Source organism: Falco punctatus (assembly GCF_963210335.1).
Source record: "Falco punctatus genome assembly, chromosome: 11".
NCBI classification, from domain to species: Eukaryota; Metazoa; Chordata; class Aves; order Falconiformes; family Falconidae; genus Falco; species Falco punctatus.
In genome coordinates this window covers 30,264,405-30,280,075 of record NC_137591.1, presented here as the reverse complement: position 1 = coordinate 30,280,075, position 15,671 = coordinate 30,264,405, and the positions used below count along the sequence as shown (strand labels likewise).

The 15,671-nt window shown below is 45.1% G+C and overlaps 2 protein-coding genes across 3 annotated transcripts; one reads left to right on the top strand and one right to left on the bottom strand.

Annotated features, from left to right (window-relative positions):
* Positions 1-986: 986 nt before the first annotated feature.
* Positions 987-6,612, top strand: CACYBP (calcyclin binding protein). Its single transcript, XM_080407527.1, has 6 exons — positions 987-1,140; positions 1,470-1,662; positions 2,373-2,469; positions 3,033-3,132; positions 4,399-4,493; positions 6,297-6,612. Exons 1-6 carry the CDS (start codon positions 1,120-1,122, stop codon positions 6,454-6,456), a joined length of 666 nt encoding a protein of 221 aa, XP_080263653.1. The 5' UTR covers positions 987-1,119; the 3' UTR covers positions 6,457-6,612.
* Positions 6,613-7,786: 1,174 nt separating this feature from the next.
* On the bottom strand, positions 7,787-10,860 carry MRPS14 (mitochondrial ribosomal protein S14). Of its 2 annotated transcripts, none has more exons than XM_080407525.1 (3): positions 10,751-10,860; positions 10,184-10,342; positions 7,787-8,103 (listed from the first exon to the last, which is right to left on the bottom strand). In XM_080407525.1, the coding sequence occupies exons 1-3, from the start codon at positions 10,823-10,825 to the stop codon at positions 7,921-7,923; spliced, it is 417 nt and encodes a 138-aa protein (XP_080263651.1). In that variant the 5' UTR covers positions 10,826-10,860; the 3' UTR covers positions 7,787-7,920. The 2 variants fall into 2 exon arrangements, with proteins under 2 accessions (XP_080263651.1, XP_080263650.1); XM_080407524.1 differs by having other exon boundaries at positions 10,688-10,830.
* Positions 10,861-15,671: the final 4,811 nt, after the last annotated feature.

Sequence of the window (15,671 nt, the reverse complement as noted above, 5' to 3'; positions counted from 1 at the left end):
CAAGCCCAGCTTCAAATGCTGTTCCTGAAGGCGGACAGGCTGAAGTTCATTCCTATGAAAATTAAACATAACCTCATAGTTAGTTATGCAGATCTTTCCTGACCCTTTCTCAGTTGCAGATCTTGAAGCACTGGACCAGAGGGTTATAATAGAACAGTTCAGTACAACGTATTAAAACTGCTTTGTGGAATGCAGACTTGAACATAAAGCCTTGGCTTCAGCTTTTCTGTGTATTTACCTTCATCCAGTCTGTTCTTCCCTCCACACCTCTATAAAAAAAGCCACCTCTTTACAGATTAATCAATTCCTTGATGTTCCCTTTAGAAGAGGAAGAGAAAAAACCCCTAATCCCACAAATCAGCAAAGGAGCTGGTATTCCTTGGTTTGGTAAAATAGATGTTATAACTGGCATCCTCTTTTAGAGAAACCCATTTTGTAAACGCTGAGGGGCTGCATCCTGCCTCGGGCTCCATTGTTAAAGAGAGGCAAACGCTGACTCTTCCATTTACCTGCTTACTGAAAGATTGCTTTTTTATTTTTTTGTTTCCTCTGGGAAATTTTAATGCCCGACTAGGACCTGAGGATACAGAAGCTCTTTCGTTGCTGTTGAGTACGCTGACGCGGTAACGGCGGAGAGAAACACCTCGCTACAGTTTTTGTCTCGGGCAGCTGCAACCGAGGTGACAGTACTCGGGAGGGGCACGACAAATCTGCTCTAGAAGTACGATCGCGGTCGCACTGGAGCCCGCCCGCCTCAGCCGCCCGCCCGCCTCAGCCGCCCGCCCGCCTCAGCCGCCCGCCCGCCTCAGCCGCCCGCCCGCCTCAGCCGCCCGCCCGCCTCAGCCGCCCGGGAGGCGGGAAGGGCCGTGGCCCCACCCCTCGGCCTGGCCGCGCGGCTGCGTGTCGCCATGGCAACACGGCGGGTGAGGCGGGGCCGGGGGCGGGAGGAGCAGTTCCGCTCAGCCGGCGGAACGGGCGAAGCTCGCGCCGCGCGCGCCTGGCGGCGGCAGCAACCTCAGCGCGTCACTTCCTCGGCGCGCGCGCCGGCGCAGCGGGTGAGCGGGGCGGGGCGGGAGGCCGGAAGGTTCCAGAGGGGCCGTGGGAGCCGCTGCACGCGCCATGGCCGCAGCGCGCGAAGAGGTGAGCCCCGCGGCTGTGCCTGTGTGCCCGGGGGGCGGGGGGGCCCCGCGGGGCGCTGTCAGCCCGGGGCGGGGGGGGCGCCGTCCAGCGCTCGGCCCCCTCCCGGTTGCTGTTGGGTTTGGGGCTGGCGCAGCACGGGCTGGTGGAGGGGCGAGCGCACGGGGCCGGGGCTGCGCGGCGGGGCGCGGCGCGGCGGGAAGCGATGGTGCTGGCGGTGACCTGGAACCGCTGCACCTGGGGAGGCCGAACGTGCGAGGGCTCGGCTGTGGGTCTTGGTTGGAGAGAGCTGTGTCAGGGACGTGCGTGTGATCTTTTTATTCCTGAACCAGTTACAAAAAGATTTGGAAGAGGTTAAAGAATTGCTCACCAAAGCCACGAGGAAGCGGCTTCGTGATGTCCTGATGACGGAGAAACACAAGCTAGAGCTAGAAATCAAGAATCAGCCCCCTCCGAAGCCAAAAGATGTGGTGGAGGAAGACAAGTCATCGCTGGGGGGGTACACGGTGAAAATAAACAACTATGGTAGGATTGTTTTTCTGAACGCTTACTGGAGCCTCTGTCTGAAGAGAAGGCAGGGCGGCTCTAGTATGATTTACAGTTGACACGTAGCATTATAGAAAAGCCTTGTTGCATGGTTATTTCATACTGGAGACCCAACTTTCACAGTGCCTGCTGTGCTGCCCCAGCCATGGTGTGTGCTAATTCCGTTTGTGTGATAGTACTGGTGGGATGCACCAATGATCCTGGTAGACCAGCTAGTATTTTTCCATTGCCTAGTGCTTAGCAGGAGTGAAAGTGAGCTTTGGCTTCTCTGCTCGCCATGTAGGTGAAAGGAGAGGGAATTGCTTAAGATACTCATCGTGCAGGGAGCAGGAGAAAAAGTGGGTCAAGGAAACTGCAGCAGAAGCAGACAGCTACCTCTGACTCCCCCTGCACAGAAGGTGTTGCTCTCCTTTTACCTGAAGCTGGTTATGTGTGTGTTTTCTCAGAATTTGCAGGAATTGGGGAACAGGGCCACATGTGATGACCTCCTTTTGCTCTCCAGTTATGCCTGAATAATTCTTGTCTTTCCCTTATCCCTCTGAAGATTGGTTGTTTCAATAAGGCAGAGAGATCCTCGTCATTGCTAGGGGACTTTGCAGAGGGAGTTGGAATGGAATGCATGAAGCTTATGGAGGAAAATTGGAACTCCAATCTCTCTTTTTTTTTTTTTTTTTTGTTTTTACTTGCAGGTTGGGATCAGTCAGATAAGTTTATTAAGATTTACATCTCTTTAAGTGGAGTCCAGAAGCTTCCAGCTGAGAATGTGCAGGTGAATTTCACAGAGAGGTGAGTTTACCTTGTTCCACCACAGCACAGGGGGAGAACATGGGTGAAGATGACTGTTTGAAATGCAGGGATGTGTTGAGTTCTGTTCTGGATCAGCCATTACTCCCCACCCCCTTTTTTCTTTTTTTTAAACTTGAGGAGTATTAGCTTTCAGTAGCGCTTTGCACATTAAGTGTAGCCTTCTTTAGAGGGTATCAGGGTATTTTCATTTTACAGATGCTTGTGGTACCTCGTGCTTGACAGGATATGTAGTCTTAGTCCAGGTTTTGATGGTGATAGAACTGAAGTGTATGTGAAGTAAATCTACCTTTTCAAGACCAGTGTAGGTAGAAAGAACCCTAAAGTTCTTGACTTGTTCTGAAGTCTGGATAGGTCCTTTGAAGTCCTCAGTATTAAATCCGACTGAAGATTTGAGAGCCCTGGGAAGGAAGTAATTCAAGCCTGTTGACAAGCTTTCCCAAGAAATATGCTATATAAAGGGCTTTCAAACACTGTTTTCAGCGGCAAAGTACAACAGTCTTACAGTGATTGAAATATGACCTCCCTCCACTTTCTGGTTCCAGGTCATTTGATCTGCTAGTGAAGAATCTGAATGGGAAGAACTACACCATGACCTTCAACAACCTCCTGAAACCCATCTCTGTGGAAGGCAGCTCTAGAAAGGTCCGTGCACTGTCTTGTTAGAGGTGTTTCAGTCCCTCACAAAGTACAGTGTTCTTTGCCTGACTAGTTAGGAAACTGGGTACTAACCTTCAGTCCCTCCCTTCTGTCTGTAAAGTCTCTTCACTGTGAATTTGATTCTTACTAATTGGTAACAGTCATAACTGTGGAATTATCCTCTGGAATCCGTGGGCTTCTGTTTCAAAAGATCATGTCTGGATATCATATGCTTTTTTTAACAGCTCGCCAACAGGATTTCAGAAATCAATAAGCAGAAAATTCCACAAAGCATCTATTTGCATCCTTGTGCTTTTAAATACCTCTGAGAAGTTCTTTGCAATTTTAACCTCCAAGAGCCTTAGCAGTCTGGAATCTTGGGAAGCTTAAATAGGCTTAATACCCAAAGTAGTCTGAAACGTGCTTTTGCCTTTGTAAGGGTTTGTTGCTCCAGAATTGAACACTAGTAACATTTTACTGCTGATAGTGTCACTACTCTGCTACTCATAGCACCTTTCTGGGCTTAGGGATGTGTCAAAATACCTTGTGTGCGTTCTGTGCTTTGTGTGCTGTGCTTAGTGACATCAGATGTGAAGACATGATGGTTCAATTTGAAGTTGCCTTAAAACTAGGCCAGTGTAAAATTAGAACAACTGAAGTAAATGAGGGTGATGCTCTGGTAATTTTTAACATGGTGTAAAAGCGAGCAGTGGTCACGTACTGGCTAAGCTAAAGCTCCAGCAGACTCTTGTGTGCTGTGGCGCACAGGAGTTTTTTTGCAAAATTTAGGTCAGCGTTGCAATTAAACAGGCTTTGCTTGGAGCTTGAAAGATTTAGCAATGCCCTAAAACTAGTTTCTTATTCTTGAAGAAATAAATTGCAAGAGCCTCTACCTTTGTGTTCTTGGAGAAGTCTAGTAAGTATAGCCACCCTTCACCAGACAGTCCTGGGTACTTCTAGCACCCTGAGAATCACTAAATGGTGTTTCTGCAGCCCCATAAGTTCTTCTGTATTGGTACTACAGTTCTGTACTGGTATTATATTAATTATGCCACCTAAATTGTCCACAACGAGGTTGATACTTTGTATCCTGAAGCTGTGTACATACTATAAATTCTGTGTGCTACATAACTGATCAAGAGGATAAATGTTTTGGGGAATTTGTGAGTAAAGGAGCAGGTCTATGTTCAAAGCTAACGTTCCTTATTGTGGCTGTGACTGGCATCCCTTTATGAAGCATTCTAAATTCACACCTTGTTGTTCACCGTGCAGATAAAGACAGACATGGTCCTTGTGATGTGTAGGAAGAAACGGGAGGAAAAATGGGAATGTCTCACTCAAGTGGAGAAAGAAAGCAAAGAGAAAGAGTAAGTGTCTCTTCAACCCTTCATCTCGTATTCCATTTCTTGTCCTACAGACTGCTTTAGGACTGCCAGGAGAGCCGGTCTGTACGATACTGACTGCACAGTCAAACTGTGAGAGTCACTCTTGTGGGGGACAAGCCCTTAAGATGTTTGAGAATCATTAGGTTGAGATTTTTTTTTGGTACTAGTAGGACTGGCAATGGAGGAGATAACACTTTGAGTAGCTGTTTGCCACTGTTCTGGTGTGTTATTGCTGTGATCGAGGCTGCATCGTAGGAAAAAGGATAGATGAGACCTGTAGTGAGAGTGCTAAAGGTAATCAGCCAGTTAAAGATTCATTTATATATTTATATTTTGATGGCTGCACTCATTGCAAGAATGTCTCTAGTGAAGTTGACTTTATTGAAAGAAATACATTCCCTGCAGCTGTGCTGGTAGAAATAAATGTTGTAGTCACCTGTGTGTGAAGCGCCTGTGCAAAAATCCCAGAGTCCTTTTGGCAACACAGGTCTTTGTTTACCTAGATCATTATATAAGGTCTCAAGCTAATTTGTATCACTTCAAGAGCTTGGCAGCAATCCTGCAAGCAGCTTAGACACTGGATATATAAGGGTGGTGAATTACAGCAGGAAACACCTGGGGACAAGAGATTAAATATATATAAAAGTAGTATATCTTATAATAATTTTATTTTACTGTACACACGTGTTTATCCAGAATGCGTAAGCTCACATTGAAGCATGGAAAAACTCACCCTCTCAAAAGTTACACCTGCCAACAACTATTCATATTGTGTTTTATAGGGTGGTTTGCTAAAACTGATTAGTCTTAACTAACCATACCTGCATTTAGAGCAGAACTACCTTCCCCTCTCAAATGAGATGACTGGAGATTAAGAGAAGGTGACTTGACTACTCATGCAGGTTGCTGGAGGGACCGGGTCATTTTGTGAAACCTGTATCTTCTGCAGAGAAGCCCTGCATGCTGCCCAGCCTGCTGTGATCAGTATTGCTGCCTTACTCAGTGTTGAGGATTTACAGTATGGCAAATGAGTAAACTGGGAAACATACCTCAGCTTCTGAGTGCTTGTGTCTGTGAGGCTGGTGCTTAGCCCCGAGCTTGGGGAACTTGTTCTCTCTCCTAATCTACTTCAGTCTACCTGTTTTGCAGATAGCTTGCAGCTGCATTAGTAACTACCTAGGGGGTTTTAGAAAACAGGCTAGAGAGAGGCAATTTTGCCAGAGAGGACATTATGTATAGTCAGGTAATATGGGGCATGTCGTACCCAGGTGCTTACTGTCTGGGTGGCACCGATTGTCAGCTGCTAAGAAAATTGCTTTGAAAGGCAAGGTGCTAAAACTGACTCGATTAACCTCTGGAAATAATCAGAAGAATGGGAAGCAGAAAAATACCTTTTGAGTTGTGAATGTGGTCACTTCGAAGAGCTCAGTGTGGTTCTTCTATTTTTATTCACTTGTCACATAACATCATGGACAGATACTGGCACTTTCTGTGACTGCTATATTCCACTTCTGCATTCTAAAATTAACTTTGGGTGGTGCTTCCTGGGTCATGTTTACTGCAAAATGCTTCCCATCATCTTTAGTGGGGGGCAGCTCTGGGTGTACTGTTCAACTTGCACTTACTTCTCGCTCCTTGGAAGCTGAGTGAGACTGCCAGGGTCTGAAGACTTTGCCAAAGCAGAATCCTCACTGTTAACCAGGACGTTTCAAAAAAAAAAATTAAGTCTTTTTTCCACAGAATTGTTGAATATACTCTCTTTTCTCCTGTGTATCCGTTTTGCAGGAAGGCTGCCTACGACACCTCAGATCCTAGTGAAGGGCTTATGAACCTTTTAAAAAAGATGTATGCAGAAGGGGATGATGAAATGAAGCGCACCATCAACAAGGCCTGGGTTGAAAGCAGAGAAAAGCAATCCAAAGGGGACATACCAATGGATATTTGAAAGTACTCTAAGGGCCGCCTTAACACTGATCTTCCATGTGAGACACGCTGTGCTGCAAAGATCATTGTTTACACAACCTTCTTCCAGGCTTCCAAGACAGTCATTTTCCATTTCAGGTTGGAGAAAATATTTAAATAAAATATAGCTTATAAAGCATTTCCTTCAGTCAAGTGCTTCACCATTTCCTGAAGAGCGGAGGATAGGTATATCCTTACCCCTCCTTGAAAAAGCATCTCAGATGAGTGGAGAGTGCTGTGAAACAGAGAACAGAATGTAAAGGAAAAGGAAACCTGAACTAGGATGGGTCAGGGCCTCTGCTGCAAGTGAGAGTTGTACCGGCTGGTTGCTGGGGCTAATGTCATGCTCACCACATGGGCTGTGGTTTTTTGGTTAGATGTGGGAAAGTATGTTGAACTGTAAAGCATGTCACAAAGGGAGAAATGCTGAAGAAAGTAGAACCACTGTTCAAGCACTTGATAGTTGAGCAGAAACAGTATGATGTTAATTCTATGGTATTAAAATTTAATTATTCTCAGAAGTTAATTACTGGCTGTTTAACCTGGTATGAATTTTGAAAATGGAAACAGCTCTTTAGTGCCTATGCTGTGACCTCCTTGGGGTGTCTCTGAGGTGGGGGAGGGGGGCAAAGTAGCCATTACCCCTTTACTACCCTGCTTTGAAGAAGAGTACGGGGCAAACATGAGCTTAGCAGCAAGCTTCTTGTTACTCTTTCCTGCTTCCTTCTCATGTGTCTCCCAAGGACAGATGTGTTTGATGTTACTGTATGGATTAAGGAAGCCATTATTCTCTTATGGTCTGGACTAGGACTTACTTGCTACTTTGTTATTAAAGCATTGGACCAAGTGCTGTACTACAAACAGTAGACAAATAGTAGCACACTGTAGTTTCTAATAGGTCCTTTATCCACTTTGTCTGCTTGTTAATACATGTGTACTAAGTTTGCAAAGTGAGAGTATCTAAACCTGAGGCCATGTTATATTTTCAGTTTGTGCTCACGCCTGTTCGTGGCAGAATACCCCTTTACCCTGTTGTACAGTTTCATTTATGCTTTTACCCAAATTACCATGGTGAACTTGCCGTACGGTAGCAAAAAATCTGTTTAAATGAGCCATTTAAATGAGCCTTGTGCTGTATGTCTTTATTTCTAATGTTGCCCATATCACAAACCTGTTTATTTCTCCAGCCATCAGGTAGTGACTTTTTTTTCCTCAAAATAAAACTGCCTCTCATACAGACCAGTTTAGTACAGTTATGCTGCTTTTGTCAGCTGATACCACTTGCACTCCAGTGAGTTTAATGAATCAGCATGGCTTGTCATTGTTCCTTTTATTATTTTGATATTGATGCTGGACTCCTAGACAGGTCAGTCTTGCTTTAATTACTCAAATACACCAACGGAGTGTATTCTGTGTTTTCTGCCTGAGTGTACATCTGTGCAGTGATCTACCACATAGCCCTCTGTATCCCCGACATCTGAGCATGGTCAGCAAAATGGCGGAAAACGATTCTGCTGAGCCTCCAACGACGCTTCACCCCCCGAGGGCGGGATGTCAGGACACACCTGTTTCGGATCCTCACAGGGCAGCTGTCCCGGGGCAAGTTAGCAATTTCTTTATCAGCCACTTCCTAAAAGAGAAGACCACAGCACAATGTTTATCCTGTTCCCCAGGATTCTGAGGCGGCTTATGGCCCATCTTCCTCACTTGACCCTTTCTAGGCATCCTAACAGTGAACGTAAAATGATCCACACTGAGACCCCTGAGTTAACCTTATTACACAGACTAAACAACCTCATGCCAGTAATGATAGTTTGTCAAAATCCGCTTGTCTCTGTCCTTGTTGCAGGGTGGGCTAGCTCTTTAAGAGGTCCAAAATTTAACCTTACTACAGACTGAACAACCTCAAACCAGTAGTTACAGTTAGCCAAAATCCACTTGGCTTTCTTGTTGCAGGGTGGGCTAGTCCTTTAAGATAAGCTGAATGTAAATACATGTCCCTTATCAACTGCCTTTGCCGGTAACGTGATTTGATGTCAGTAAATGGGATATCACATAGTCTAATTCAGAAGGCATTACAGCCAGAGGAGAGCAAGTCAAAGCATCTCTGTTTTAATAAAAAGCCTTAAGAAAGGTCCTTCTGTGTACAAGACAGCTTAACAGTTTTCAGGAAGCACCAGGTAGCAGCAACTGAAATGTCAGAACAAGTGAGCCCAACAACGAAATGCAGCCAAAAGGAAGCTGCTTGAGGCTAGGTAAGCATCCCTAACTGCAGTGTTCCTAATGTGCTATTTTCTGAAAGACACAAGGGCTCAATGAATCCCGTAGGAAGTCAGTTGCAGGTATAAGGAAAGACTGAGGCCGGCCTACGTAAATAGTAATAGTATAAGGCTGTCTTCTAAAAAGTGATGTTCGCCTTCAATGAAAGCCATCATCAAGAAAGCAGGAATATGACTTTCAACTTCACTAACAGGAAGGTCAGTAGGACTTTCTGTCTTCAGAGCATATTTCAGTTACTGGTTTTGTACAGTGTATATAGCTCTACCTATACACTGCCTAGTACAGCCAAACAGTATTTTTTTTGACCCATTTAATTCCTAGGATTTTATTCAGAAAGTAGCCTATGCTTTCAAAAACTCTTAACTTCTTAAGACATTAAATTCAGAGCCCAAATAACATTTTGTAGAGGAGAAAAAAAAGTTACTTTCCTAGAGTCTTTTTCTTCATTTTAACTGCTCCTATGACTTAGTGACTTCAAAAGGTAACAAAAGCAGCTGAGGAATACTAAAAGCAAAGCCAGCTGCAATTTTTGTGTTTGTTTTTTTGGTTTCGTGGTTTTTGTTTGGTGTGGTGGGTTGGATTTTTTTTTGGGGGGGGGGAGAGGAGGAGAAGGTCATGTTTTGCTTTTGCTCTCTAAGGACACCCAACAGACTAGACTTGCAATTAATACAATTAATTACAGTTAATATAGAACACAGATTCATGCACTTTATCAGGATGTTTAAATGTGAAAAGATCTTGCCACAACTGGGTGTGGCCAGATCAACATCACAGAGAAGTATTTCTGATACTTGCAAATGTTTTTAATGCTTAGTAAGGAAGACTGGGAGCAGGCCATCAAATAACTGCTTTTTTAAGAACAGATCTAACTGCCACATTTGATGCATCTTTTTACATGCTTGAAGCTCAGGGAAGGAGTAAAATTAAGTATTTCTTTTGAACAAATTGGTTTTGGCTGGATCAGGCTTCCAGGTTTTCAAGTACAAAAAAAAAAGTAAATTTACTTAGGAAACTACAAAATATGTAACATCCCATAGTATCAGAAATAAGGAAAATAGCTTTCTGAATGTATGTTAGTAACAGCTGTGACAGGAAAAAAAAAAAAAAAGAGATTCACCATATGTAGTGTTACATATACTGCTTACAGGAGAAGCACTGGTTTAGAAAAACCCCACAACCCAACATACACAAGCTCTGGTCAGGTGGATACACTGTTCTAAACACCCCCAAAAGGCAGAGGGTCCGAAGGCACCTGGGTGCCAGTGGTAACCGTGCAATGTATGTGCTTATGCGTTAGGGAAACGCCATCATCCACGACCTGGCACAGCTGCTCGGCTCCGTATGGCGGCTGCTGCAGCCCAGGGCACACAACGGCAGCGAGGCCGGTGCGGGCCCATGCGCTGCCCTGGCCGGGGCACGGCCACCGCTACCTGCAGCTCCTTGGGCAGGATGGTGTTCTTCCGGATGGCGTTGATCCGCAGCCGCTCGTCCGCGTACTCGTACGCCAGCTTCCTTCTCTTGACATCCCGCAGCATCCTCCAGTCCACGTAGTAGCTCCGCACTTGCCACGTGCGAGGCAAGGGAAGAACCTAATAAAAAAAAAAACCTAAATGTGTAACACCCACCTGTTGCACATACCGTTTGCCCAGGTCAAGTATGAATTATTTCCTAAAGTGTATCTTTTTTTTTTTTCCCCTCTCTCCTGTCAGACTTTTTCAGATTACATTCTTGCAAAACAGCTGCTTCCCCTGAAGGTTCTGTGCGATGCAGCTCAGCTCCCGCACGGCAGCGAGCAACGTGCGACAGGGGACACCCTGGTGACACCCCCGCCCCCATTACACCCCAGCGGCTCAGGCCCGGTCTGCGCTGCCGCGGGGCCCAGGCCGCGGCCAGCCGCCGCCGCCCGCGGTCTAACAAACCCCGCCGGGCCCTACCCGCTCCCCCAGCGCCTTGGCTGGGCCCTGAGGGGAGCAGGGGCGGGAGGGAGCCGCGCTGACCTGCCGAGCGGCCCGCAGCGCCCAGCCCAGCGCGGACGCCGCCATTTTGTCGCTGCGCGGCGGCGCCCCGCGCATGCGCCTCGGGCCGGCGGGGCTGCGGGGGGCGGGAACGGCGGGAGCCCCACTGCCGGCGCCTCTGCGGGCGGGGGGCGGCGTGGCGGGGGCGGCGGGCCGCGCTGCGTGTCCCGGTGCTGACGGCGGGCCTGGCTCACCAGAGGGAGCTGGCAGCTGCCACAGACACGCAGGATACGATTTTGGGGGATCCCGTGTCGGGAAGGCTGTGTGGAGGACAGGGAGGGAGCCCCGCGGGGGGAACGGGGTGCAGAGGCCTCGCATCGCCTTGTGGGCCCCTGTCTAGGAAAGCGTACCTGCCCTTGCTCTTACAGGTTCTAGTTTTATTTTGTAAAGAGTTTCATTGTATGTCACCTAGGACTGTGCCTAAATTTATATCAGCGTTTTGTATTTCTTTTAAACTCATTAATTTTGGGTAAGTTACGCCGTTTTACAGACAAAATTGAACAACCGTAACCCTGAACAGTAAAAAAAATATATCTGGGAAATTCTGCCTCTGTTGCTCTTAGCTGCCCTGTTGTCGGGTGGGAGAATCTGTCCTGTTCTGTTGACTGGGACTTCACTTAGGCAGTGTTTAAAACATCTAGGTCTTGATCTCAGGGAGAACATCCATTAAGTTTTTGATGTTGAATTAATCGTTTTGATTAAATTTTCCCTTTGTATCAGCTTGTCAGCTACATCCAAAAAGTCTTGTGAGAAGGTGGATTCCCTCTGTTTGCCATGCTGCTTGCTGTCTGTGTGCCAGGTGTATTGTGCTGGTCCTGAAGTACATACATGTCATCTGGAAATGGCTAGATTGGCAGGCTAATGCACTTAAATTTTATTATCCGTGCTGCAGACAGCAACAACAGCTTCCACAGTAACTTGCCCACCTAGGTTGCCTGGTGCAGGTGATGGTGATCAGTGGAAAGAGACCATTTTTGGTGCTGATGAAGTGGTTCATTCTCCACAGCCTGTTTGGTTTCTGGCTGCCCTGCCAACTTGGGTGTTAGCTACCCTGAAGGTGTTTGTCTTGTGGATGTGCCAAGCTGAATCCACTAACACCTGTTAGGCAGACCCTTAAACTGACATAGAGGTATAGCCATTTTCACTTTTCCTTGCTTTAGATGGGTGTCATGAGCCATGGAGAGGTTGAGATGCTTGTCACTGGCCTTGTTTCCCACCTTTCTGTGCTCCCTTCGTACTCTGAGAAGCTGAAAGGCTGCTCTTAAACTGCAAGAGGGTCTGTCTATGGAGGGAAACTGCAGCAGCAGCAGCAAGGGCCCAGCTTGCACAGCCTGTGGGCTGCAACCCTTCTGTGAGTATCCAGTTCAAAATTCAGGCTGTTTGTGTTTCCTGGTGGTGTGGTGTGTTGACAGCTTGGAAGTAGGTTTCTGGTGTTTGCAGGGAGAGAATGTCAAGCTTTGTTCCCTGATGTTACTGTCTATAACTTGCTATTTTTTCAGCTTTCAAGCTGGTAAAAGCAATCTGTAGAATATCAGCAGAGCAAACAAAGTAGGGAGCTGGATGTGATCAAAGTGGATTTGGATGTTAGAGCATGCCTTTGTTTCTACAATACCTTGTTCTACTTCCCCTTTATCTCTGTGTTTATTGGATGCTCCAGGTGAGTGAGGAAGCAGTGAATGTGGGAAGGAGAACTGTTTCTTCAGCCAGGGCTGAATCCTTCCCTTGCTCAATAGCATCACCTGTGTACACAGCACTTTCCCACTGATGGCCCTGGGGCTATGCCTGCTGCCTTGCAGCACTACCTTTCCCTTTTTGTAACAGGGTTGCCCAGGACAGAGTGTTTGGTGCTTATAGCTTTAATAAATACAAACTAGGTGAAAAAGCATGGAGCCTCAGCGCGAGTTAGCAGTGTTTGCAGTGTTCAGTGCAGTTGCTGCATTTGACTTCACTCCCCTGTTGCAGTGACAGCTTGGCAAGAGCTAACGATGCATCAGCTGCTGCTGCCTTCAGCTCCTTCACCACGGCTTCTGGTTGCAATAAAGCAAAGCAACTAGTCAGAATCTGAGACAATTTCTAGCTAAAACCTGGCTCACTAATCCATGTGGTTAAAATAATCTTATAACAATACTTACAACACATAATTTGCTTTCTTTGAAGTTCTTGAGGGTTTTTCTCAAGTATTGTGCTGGATAAGTGCGGTGTTGTGTTCAACTACTGCTGGTTTTAAAAGGTGTTTTACTTTTACTTGTTATGTTACTGCACCTGAATTTCACATCATTAATACTACAAATGTACTTGTTAGTATCTGGGTCTCAGTGATAATTCTGGGATGTTTGAAACTAGATTTACAAGGCTGGAAGGGTTTTCTGGCTTTTGCCTAGAAGCAGAGCATAAAACAAATAGGAAATTAATCTTCCTGCTGGTATGCAAGACTGATACTGAGTAGGGGAATCGCTCCCAAACCCAGCGTGCTCCTTAGGTGGTTTGTGGGAAGGAAACACCCTGAGGCCTGTGTTGGTTCCTTTCATCTGGTTCATGAGGCCTTAAATTCACCACAGGGACTACTGCTAGTTTGCAGCTGGAGTGGGAAGAGGAGAGGATTTGGTGACCTTTCAGCTTGCTCAAATTACCTTTGAGCTGGTGGCTGCATCAGAAGGACTCTGAATCAGGCAGCTCTCAGAAAAGGTAAGAGAAAAGTATTTTTATTTCCATTGAGATTCCTGTTGTTTGTTTTGAATGAAAAACCCAGTTAATTTTTCTTTGACTTCCTGTAGCAGATGCCATCCAAGACTTTGGAAGCCTTACACAAACATCAATAGTCCTGTATCATGGGCACGTATTATTACTGTAAAATGTATAGTGGTATTTAATGTTACTCTATTTTGAAGGGCTTAAGCTTTCCCAGGTTGTCTCCTCCAACCGTGTGAAACCACCTATCTGCTCAAGTAAATGGGAGTTTCTCCTCTGGCTTTAAGAGAGTTAGGGTTTCACCTAGAAGGTGATTATTTTAGATGCTTTTTCTTAGTAATTTCCCTTTTAGGCTCTGATTTGTATGTGACAGTAGTTGTTTTAAAAGCCTTTCCTTTCGTCATGAGATCATGCTGGAATTTAATCACACATCTTGTGATTGCAACAAACACTCTCGGTAACTGTTCTGTATTTTCTCATCCAAAAGCTCTTGCTATGCCTTCTAGTGTACCTTTTCACAGACTCAGTGGTGAAAGCCAGTAGAAGTTTCTTACCACATAAAATGAAATATATCACTATTTTCTCAGTAAACTACTTTATTGATTATATCATTTAGAATAAAAATGTCAGTCATTAAGTTAAAATTATCAAATGCAGGAGTTACAAAATTCTTGAGCTATGCAGGCAACAGAACAAAGATTTGCTTCAGGAAAGACTGACTTACACTGAAAGCTAATGATTTAACAGAGGGGAGCTAGGAAATTTGTTACAAAACATAATTATATTATAAATATAATTTGTAATATATTACAGAAGCATATTTATACTAACTAGTAAATTTACAAACTGTTAAGCCTCTCTGCACTTTCTAGTGAGTATATAGGATTTCAGAAGCAACCTCTCATTCACATATGAACAGTTAATACACTTTGTTTATCAGACGTTGCAGAATAATTTGGGTGAAAGAAAAGGTGAATATAAGGATGAATCCAGAAGCACAGTGTCTACCTGGCTGATTATAATTATGTTTTTCTATTAATTGTTTCAAATCATCCCAAACTTCTGTAGCATTAGGTAAAGTTTGTTCAGTCTCGAAGTAAAAAAGGTAGATACTTGCAAAAGAAACAACCTTGCTAAGTTAGTGATTGCTTTGTTGGCAGTCATTGGTTGCATTAATTGCAACCATTAATTGTGTGAAGATTGCATAATATTGGCTTATTACAGCAGTTGCATCAAATGACTTCTATGACCAATACCAGAGAAAAGGGGATCTGATGCAGAGCTTTTTGAAGTAGATGAGGTTTGCAATAGTAGAATAGTTTCACCACAGAAAATAAAGACAAATAATCCAGCTGGTTAACTAAATTATACTTATGATACTTATTTGTCTGTAAAATTAGTAGCTTGTCTCAGCTGAATGCTTCACTGAGAAAAATAGGTAAAGCAGAAGTAAAATGGGCTAGACTGCTTAGTGTTTGAGCAGTAGTATCATCATTTTGTGCATGTTTTGTGCCTTCGTTTTTGTCAGAGCGCCAACAGAAAATAGTAGCCCCCAATGACTGAGTTCTACTCTTTGGTGTTACTGACTTGTGTCATTCTTTGTTGCTAAAAGTGTTACAAGATTTAAGGAGTGCAAATGCATTCCAACTTGCTCAGAGATGAGCTAGCTTACCAGCTTCTGTGCTGCTACATCTGCTTCTGTGTTGAAGAGCACAGCTTTGCTGTGTGCCTCTGCAGGTGCTTTTTCTTCTCTCCACAGGCTGCTGCTACATACTCCCACGTTGTCATCTCCATGCTTTAAGCAGTGTGGCGTTTTAAGGTCAACATCCATGGAAAAGCAGAGTACATGATGAGTGTCTGTCACTGGTAATGTTTTGTATCCTGACCCTAAATGCTACCTTCCTAGTGTTGGTCAGACAGGGCCATTGCTGCTCTTCTCAGGAGTTATTGAATAAGTGATGGCTGTTTGGATATCAGCAGCACTTCTGTGAACTTGCTAAGGACTTTCTGAAATGTCTTCTAGTATTTGTTATTCCATTTGCGTTCCTGAAGAAATCTCCCCTGGCTTTAGGACAGTCAAACATGCCAATTTTCTGACTTGGCAGTTAGGAAACTGCCAGCTCTTGTGTCTCCTGCATTATGGTGCAGCTTGGCGGCTTCTGTTCTAGCCTCTGTGTGCAAAATGCTGTGCTCAGAAAATCACACAATGTACTTT

Coding starts and splice junctions, on each gene's coding strand:
- CACYBP (XM_080407527.1), top strand. CDS start 1,120: ATGGCCGCAGCGCGCGAAGAG. Junction 1,141..1,469: donor TGGCCGCAGCGCGCGAAGAG/GTGAGCCCCGCG, acceptor TTCCTGAACCAG/TTACAAAAAGATTTGGAAGA. Junction 3,133..4,398: donor TGGAAGGCAGCTCTAGAAAG/GTCCGTGCACTG, acceptor TTCACCGTGCAG/ATAAAGACAGACATGGTCCT.
- MRPS14 (XM_080407524.1), bottom strand. CDS start 10,825: ATGCGCGGGGCGCCGCCGCGCAGCGACAAAATGGCGGCGTCCGCGCTG. Junction 10,343..10,687: donor CCAAGGCGCTGGGGGAGCGG/GTAGGGCCCGGC, acceptor TTTTTTTATTAG/GTTCTTCCCTTGCCTCGCAC. Junction 8,104..10,183: donor TCCTGCCCAAGGAGCTGCAG/GTAGCGGTGGCC, acceptor CTTCTCTTTTAG/GAAGTGGCTGATAAAGAAAT.